General features: G+C 40.3%; 1 protein-coding gene across 1 annotated transcript in view; it reads right to left on the bottom strand.

Moving 5' to 3' along the window:
• Positions 1–293: 293 nt before the first annotated feature.
• Positions 294–8407, bottom strand: part of LOC124595765 (organic cation transporter protein-like) — a 151432-nt gene continuing 143318 nt past the window's right edge. Inside the window, exons 9-11 of the mRNA XM_047134646.1 lie at positions 4320–4510; positions 772–902; positions 294–695 (exon numbers count right to left, since the gene is read on the bottom strand). Coding sequence (XP_046990602.1) covers positions 599–695; positions 772–902; positions 4320–4510 — 419 coding nt within the window. The 3' untranslated portion in view covers positions 294–598. The remainder of the gene's footprint in view (positions 696–771; positions 903–4319; positions 4511–8407) is intronic.

Genomic DNA, 8407 nt, shown 5'->3' with positions numbered 1-8407 from the left:
TGCCACTATTAAAGTTCCAACCCTCGTAATTCATCGGTCGCATTGTTACATTACCCTTCAGTAGTTGATAAACACATCTTCATAAGACTGTCATAGATTCATAAAACTGACAGTTTGTATCGAGATCCATAATGTGCATATAAAAACTGTAATCTAAAACAATAGCACGTATGGAATGTATGTTTTCGCTTTAAAAGCCAGCACGCATCATTTGTTGAGGAAAACGCTACAAACGTAATAGGAGGCTGAAAACTTGTAGTTTCTGTAGCCATTTATAGATTTTCCTTTTTGTATTTCTGTTCCGTAAACTCTTAACGAGAGAAAGATCATAAATATATCACAGTCGCATGTTTCCTATTTACTAACTCGATTCATTTATCTTATCACTAACAACCTCATTGTAAACAGGTTGTTAAACTATAATCATTTTTCTTTCCACAACATTTGTCCACTAGAAGAATGCGAGTGCATTCGTTGGCTTTGTCTCATCTGTCTACACGTGACACTTAAGCAGTACTTCGGCCGTTAAGCTGCTGCCGTGAATTGCTTTTTCTCAGTAATACACCTCACTGCAAAACTTTTCCAATACCGTAAGGCTTTAAGTAGACATTCGTCTCCTATATGTACCATAACTTCCTTCTTCCACCTTTTCGGCTCTGTTATCTCTCTTCTTTCCATTTTCAGCTCTTTGTGACCTGTAACAAGGATTGTAATACTGTCCTTACTGCGATTTTTCTTATACAATGAATACTGTGACCAGAATATACGTACTTATCTTCCACACTTCCCGTTCCAGCATCATCACTGGCGCCTGAACATGCAGTTAATATCAAGGCAAAGAGTCCTCCCAGAACAGCGAAGGCTCCAAAAACCGTTAAAGGCACTGCTTTCCCAAAAACGGCCTGAAAAAAAGTTAATATCAAAACACTTGAACTATACACAAGCAAACATAGTTCAGAATGGTATGTTAATGTTTAGCTGTAGCCTTATTCTGTGATGTGAAGGATTTTTTTTTTTAATTTTAATTTATACTGATTAAAACTGAATGTCATACTCATAATACTTATGTATATGAAAACGGCAGCAGGGTGCAGATTCGTGACAAGATGTCATAAAACACATCCCTCAACCTGCACAAGGATAATTTTACATTCCTGTCTCATATAAACATTAACAGGGGTGACTATTATATCACACTTTCAGCGAACGTTATTATTGATCCATTAGAAACAGAGATGGCGGATGAGAGCGGGTGAAGAGATTACGCAGGTGTGAAGGTGTTCAGTCTGGGCCAATAGCGTGGTCACTGAGTTATTTGTTTGTTGCTTATTTAGGCCGACCAGATTAGCACCTTAAGGATCTATCTTATATCTGACCAGGCACAACACATACAAATGATATCACTAAAACGTTCACTATAAAATAATAATAGACACTAACAATAATAATAGTAAAGGGTCTTAGGAATGATATAGATTATTTTAGAAGATTTGAAGCCATGTTTAGGATTATCAGAAGCGGAAGGTATGAAGAAAAGAGGAGAAAATTGGCAGCGATAATGGCAGTTAGGAAAGAACAGAATTAAAATAATTCTGCAAACGTGAGAGGGAAAGTTATGGGCGAGTTTGGGGGGGGGGGGGAGGGGGGGGGGGGGAATTGAAGAGAGTGAGCTGCCAGTATACGCGATATATGACTGTTGTCATAGAAAATGTGCCATTAGCTATCTTTTGAAGCTCACAATTTCTTAGATACTTTTGGAAGATTGTTCCAAAGTCGGGTTCCTGATTCAGAAAATGATTTAGAGAACATGGCAGAGTTACGTGATGTTTAGAAGAAGCCAACCGACAATTTACTACCCACTGAACTGGAGTGTACTAAGTCGTTTTAGCAAACTGTTACGCTACTTTTAGTCCGAATACGCTTAGTTACTAAATCCTTCACCACTGGAATAAAATAAAGATAAATAAAGGAAAATTAATTTATGCTGCCTATCAAAAGGGCTCCAGCATCCAGTTCCTAATAAATCAATCAATAGCCTTTGGCTAAGTTAATCATTTTGCTCGAACGCATTAAACGTGGTATTACTTATCCGCTAGAAACTATTAAAACACCGAATTTTACGAGGGAGACTGGTGTGAACAAACGACATAATTAGTAGTATACGAAGTTTAACAAAGCCCTTCAATTATGAAAGCTCTACGTTCATAAAAAAGCCATAGGGGCAACGGAAAGAGACAAAACTGCAGAAATTACGTGTGCTACCAACACCTTATAACAAGTGACAACATTTCTTAAACGGTGATACATGAGGTAACTTTGACTTCTCTGGGAGCGAAAGATTTTATTCCGAGCGTCGTGCTTTCAAACGCTATATTACAGCAAATAGAATACTGCAGAAGCTTGGAAATGGGTTCTGCAAATTTGCAAATGTTGGCTCTCAATTGCTAAAATTGTCTACTCAGCATTACAAGTACACATATTTTATGGTTTCTGCTTTTTCTTGCGAAAGTACATAAAGCCCGTATCCTGAAGAGAAACAGCCCTTGAGAATTAAAAGAGTGATATACACTACTGACCATCAAAATTGCTACACCAAGAAGAAATGCAGATGATAAACGGGTATTCATTGGACAAATATATTGTACTAGAACTGACATGTGATTACATTTTCACGCAATTTGGGTCCATAGATCGTGAGAAATCAGTACCCAGAGCAACCACCTCTGGCCGTAATAAGGGTCTTGATACGCCTGGGCATCGAGTCAAACGGAGCTTGCATGGCGTGTATAGGTACAGCTGCCCATGCAGCTTCAACACGATACCACAGTTCATCAAGAGTAGAGACTGGCGTATTGTGACGAGCCAGTTGCTCGGCCACCATTGACCAGACGTTTTCAATCGGTGAGAGATCTGGTGAATGTGCTGGCCAGGGCAGCAGTCGAACATTTTCTGTATCCAGAAGGGGGCCCGTACAGACGTGCAACATGCAGCCGTTCATTATCCTGCTGAAATGTAGGGTTTCGCAGGGATCGAATGAAGGGTTGAACACATGTCAAATGTAACGTCCACTCTTCAAAGTGCCGTCAATCCGAACAAGAGGTGACCGAGACGTGTAACCAATGGCACCCCATACCATCACGCGGGGTGATACGCCAGTATGGCGATGACGAATACACGCTTCCAATGTGCGTTCAAGGCGATGTCGCCAAACACGGATGCGACCATAATGATGCTGTAAACAGAACCTGGATTCATCCGAAAAAATGACGTTTTGCCATTCGTGCACCCAGGTCCATCGTTGAGTATACCATCGCAGGCGCTCCTGTCTGTAATGCAGCGTCAAGGTTAACTGCAGCAATGGTCTCCGAGCTGATAGTCCATGCTGCTGCAAACGTCGTCGAACTGTTCGTGCAGATGGTTGTTGTCTTGCAAACGTCCCCATCTGTTGACTCGGGGATCGAGACGTGGCTGCACGATCCGTTACAGCCATGCGGATAAAATGCCTGTCATCTCGACTGCTAGTGATACGAGGCCGTTGGGATCCAACACGGCGTTCCGTATTACCCTCATGAACCCACCGATTCCATACTCTGCTAACAGTCATTGGATCTCGACCAACGCGAGCAGCAATGTCGCGATACGATGAACCGCAATCGCGATAGGCTACAATCCGACCTTTATCAAAGTCGGAAACGTAATGGTACGCATTTCTCCTCCTTAGACGAGACATCACAACAACGTTTCACCAGGCAACGCCGGTCAGCTGCTGGTTGTGTATGAGAAATCGGTTGGAAACTTTCCTCATGTCAGCAAGTTGTAGGTGTCGCCACCGGCGCTAACCTTGTGTGAAAGCTCTGAAAAGCTAATCATTTGCATATCACAGCATCTTCTTCCTGTCGGTTAAGTTTCGCGTCTGTAGCATGTCATCTTCGTGGTGTAGCAATTTTAATGGCCAGTAGTGTATATGCCACTCTCTGTAGAATATTTTGCTGAAGTTTTGTTTAAAACATAAATTTTTAAACTTGCTTAGTCTTATTGGAGGACCATGAATAATATTATATCGAAACAAAAGGAACTTACCAGGAAACGTTTATATGAGAACATTTTGTATTGTTCAACCCTACATTATAATTGCATTTACTTCAGTAAAAAAGATCGTCCATCATTTTCTAAACGTGAGTGGCTTATTTGAGAGATCAATGTCACAGTCGTTTTTATATCTGTGACACCGCTAAACACAAACATTTTGCTTTTCGGTCGGCGGAAGTTAACTCACAAAACACTAGAGTTGTTATTGTTCTTAGTATGAGTAATGTTACCAGATTTCCAATGAAGGGAGCAAACAGAAGAACACACCGGCCGAGCGTTACACAACAGAACACCCCAAGCACTTTGTGGCTTTCAGCAAAAACACTTCCAGTTGCAAAAGTCACAACTGTGAGGCAGGTTGCTATAGCCACACGTCCAAACATTGCAACCATTAATAGCACGTAGTACAGGTCTCCCGTGTCTGCAACAAAATTTCAGATGTTTTCAAAATCATTAAATTTACATAACTGCGTAGACAAAGTAGCCGAGCTTTATCTCACAAAATGGTAAATAATCTATATTAATAACCGTAAGGAGTGAAAGCTTGTAAAATGAGGTAAAGTGTGTATTACTGATAAGAGTGATATCAATGCAAATATATCTACATCTGTGTGTACACACACATGGTTTATAAAAACAAGTGTCAGAAACTTTACGGATTTATTTTTGACATCAGAATATTTCAAAAAGTTCATGTGAACATGGGTTCGAAAATCCTTCGTTAAGGAGGTATGAAAGAAATTCCCTACAGTAACTACTGGTTGTGTAATTTACCTCAAATGTGCATTTTTACTCCCTTCCTTGATTATAGTTGGTCATGGTATGTGTTTTGTTTTGTATGACTGTCGTTCTGTTTTAGAGCTAACATCAATCACAACGATGTAGTCAGTGTGTGAAACGATGGCTACGCAATACATGTAGTGCCTAGCAGGTGGAAACGCAAACGCAGCACCTCAATTTAGTGCTGAACGTTACGTACCTTATTCATTAACGAGGCTGGCTTCACACGTGATGGGATCTTCAAACCCCTCATTTAGTGCGATAAGAACCCAAGCAAAGAGATTCAGTCTCAACGTGTTGGGTGAATCACTCATGATCATCTCCATTGGCTCCTTGTTCATTCCGCAACATCTTACTGGACAAAAGTATGTGCAGTTTCTCAGACATTTACTTGATGCTGAGTGTCTAGATGTCACCCAACGAATGTGGTTTATGCACGATGGCGTTCCACCTCATTTGTAGGGTTAGTTCGCCAGTATCTCGATAGCCAGTTTCCGGACGGGTGGAATGGACTAAAAGGTCCCATTGTACGGCCTGCCCTATCGGTCGATTTGATCCCAATTGACTTTTTCCTCTGGAGATATTCAAAGTACTTTTGTATTCAACTCCCGTATCCACTTTCGATGTTCTGAGGAAGCATATCGTAAAGAGATCTGAGCAAATGCGGAACACACCAGGAGATTTCCAAGACGCAAGGCAAAGTATGCTTGAAGGAATGCGTCGAAGCAGGAGGTGATCACTTCGAGCAGTCCCAGTATATGTAAACGTGTTTGGTAAATGCATAATTGTTGTGCCTTGAATAATTATTCCTTTCATACCTCCCTAGCGAAGGATTTTCGGATCCATCTTCACATGAACTTTTTGTAAGGTTTTGATGTCAAGGATAAACCCTGAAGTTACTGACCCACGTTTTTATGCCCCCTGTATAACCACATCTACAATGTACAAGGCGAGTCGCCTACGACGTAACAGCCCTTTTATTTCGTGAACGATTCCAGATATTGAAACGAAGTTTTCGGCAAATGATAGTACACTAAGGGGCGTGTGCTTTGGTATGTGATAACCTTAATCACAGATATTTTCAGAAAGAACTTCCTGACACTTAAATTTATACTCGATGTTAACAAATTTCTCTTCTTTAGAAACGCTTTCCTTGTCATTGCCAGTCAACATTTTATATTCTCCCTACTTCGGCCATCGTCAGTTATTTTGCTTCCCAAACAGCAAGACTCATTTACTACTTTATGTCTCATTTCCTAATCTAATTCCCTCAGCATCACCTGATTTAATTCAACTACATTCCATATCCTTGGTTTGCTTTTGTTGATGTTCATTTTATATGCTCCTTTCAAGATACTGCCTATTACGTTCAACAGCTCTTCCAAGTTCTCTGCTGTCTCTGACAGTATTACAATATCATCGGCAAACCACAAAGTTTTTTTTTTCACCCTGGACTTTAATCCTTGCTCCAAATTTTTCTTTTGTTTCCTTTAATGATTTGTCAATATACGGGTTGAATAACATCATAGATAGGCTACAACCCAGTCTCACTCCCTCCTCAGCCGGTGCTTCTCTTTCATGCCCCTCAACTCTTATCAATGCCATCTGATTTAGATACAAATTGTAAATAGCTTTTCGCTCCCTGTATTTTACCCCTGCCACCTTTAGAATGTGAAAGAGAGTATTCCAGCCAACATTGTCAAAAGTTTTCTCTAAATCTACAAACGTAAGTTTGCCTTTCCTTAACCTATCTTCTATGAGAAGTCGTAGGGTAAGTATTGCCTCGCGTGTTCCTACATTTCTCCAGAATCCAAACTGATCTTCCCCGAAGGCCCGCTTCTACCAGTTTTTCCATTCTTCTGTAAACAATTCGTGCTAGTATTTTGCAACCGCGACTTATTGGACTGATAGTTCGGTAATTTTCACACCTTTCAGCACCTGCTTCCTTTGGAATTGGGATTACTCCATTCTTCTTGAAGTCTGAGGTTATTTTGCCTGTCTCACTCACCTTGCTCACCAGATGGAAGAGTTTTATCAGGGCTGGCTCTTCCAAAAGCTATCAGTAGCTCTAACGGAATATTGTCTACTCCCGGGGCCTTCTTTGTACTTAAGTCTTTCAGTGCTTTGTCAAATTCTTCACGCAGTATTATATCTCCCTTCTCATTTTCCTCTACGTCCTCTTCCATTTCCATAATATTGCCTTCAAGTACATCTCCCTTGTATAGACCCTTTACATATTCCTTCCACCTTTCTGATTTCCCTTCGTTGCTTAGGGCTGGTTTTCCCATCTGAGATCTTGATATTCACACAGGTGGTTCTCTTTTCCCCAAAGGTCTCTTTAATTTTCCTGTAGGCAGTATCTATCTTCCCCCTAGTGATATATGCTTCTGTATCCTTACATTTATCCTCTAGCGATTGCTGCTTAGCCTTTTTGTACTTCCTGTCGATCTCATTTTTTAGACGTTTTTATTATTTTCGTGTGCTTCAATTTTTGCATTTTTGTATTTAATTGATTAAATTCGAATTCTCTTGTGTTTCCCAAGGATTTATACTAGTCGTCGTCTTTTTACCTACTTGATCCTCTACTGCCTTCACTATTTCATCTCACAAAGCTACCCATCCTTCTTCTAATGTATTCCTTTCCCCTGTTCTTATGAATTGTTCCTTACTTCTTCCTCTGAAACCTTTTACAACTTCTGTTTCTTTCTGTTTATCCAGGTCCCATCTCCTTAAACTCCTTCCTTTTTCAGTTTCCTCAGTTTTAATCTGCAGTTTTTAACCAGTAAATTGAGGTCAGAGTCCACATCTACCCCTGGAAATGTCTTACAATTTAAAATCAGGTTCCTAAATCTCTGTTTAACCCTTATAGAATCAATCTAAAACTTTCCGGTGTTTCCAGGTCTCTTCCACGTATACAGCCTTCTCTCATGATTCTTAAAGCAAGTGTTACCTATGATTAAATTATGCTCTGTGTAAAATTCTACCAGGTGGCAGCCTCTTTCGTTCCATATATACCTACTACTTTTCCTTCTTTCCATACTGTCGAATTCCAATCCCCCATTTCCATTCCCCACGACTATTAAATTTTTGGCTCGCTTAGCTATCTGAAAAATTTCTTTTATCTCATCATACATTTCCTCAATCTCCTCCTCATCTGTGGAGCTAGTTGGCATATCAACTTGTACCACTGTGGTGGGTGTGAGCTTTGTGTCATCTTGGCTACAGTAATGCCTACAATTGCTACAATAGCTTATCTGATTTCCTATTTTTTACTCATTATTAAACATGCTCCTGCGTTATCTCTATTTGAATTTGTATTTATAACCGTGTATTCACTCGGCCAGAAGTCCTGTTCCTCCTGCCACCGTACTTCACATAATTAAAAATTTTCTTCCGGTGTGAAATTATTATCATTGCTGTTAAAGTGCGCACAACCTATAGCAACATTAAAAATTTCAGCGTGTTAATTCTTCCAGTGCAGCCTTGTGACAGGAAGCAACATACACCAACAGAACAATTTGGTTCAACTGCACACCTC

The sequence above is a fragment of the Schistocerca americana genome, chromosome 2 (assembly GCF_021461395.2).
Source record: "Schistocerca americana isolate TAMUIC-IGC-003095 chromosome 2, iqSchAmer2.1, whole genome shotgun sequence".
Classification (NCBI taxonomy): Eukaryota; Metazoa; Arthropoda; class Insecta; order Orthoptera; family Acrididae; genus Schistocerca; species Schistocerca americana.
This window is presented reverse-complemented; position numbering and strand designations above follow the sequence as displayed.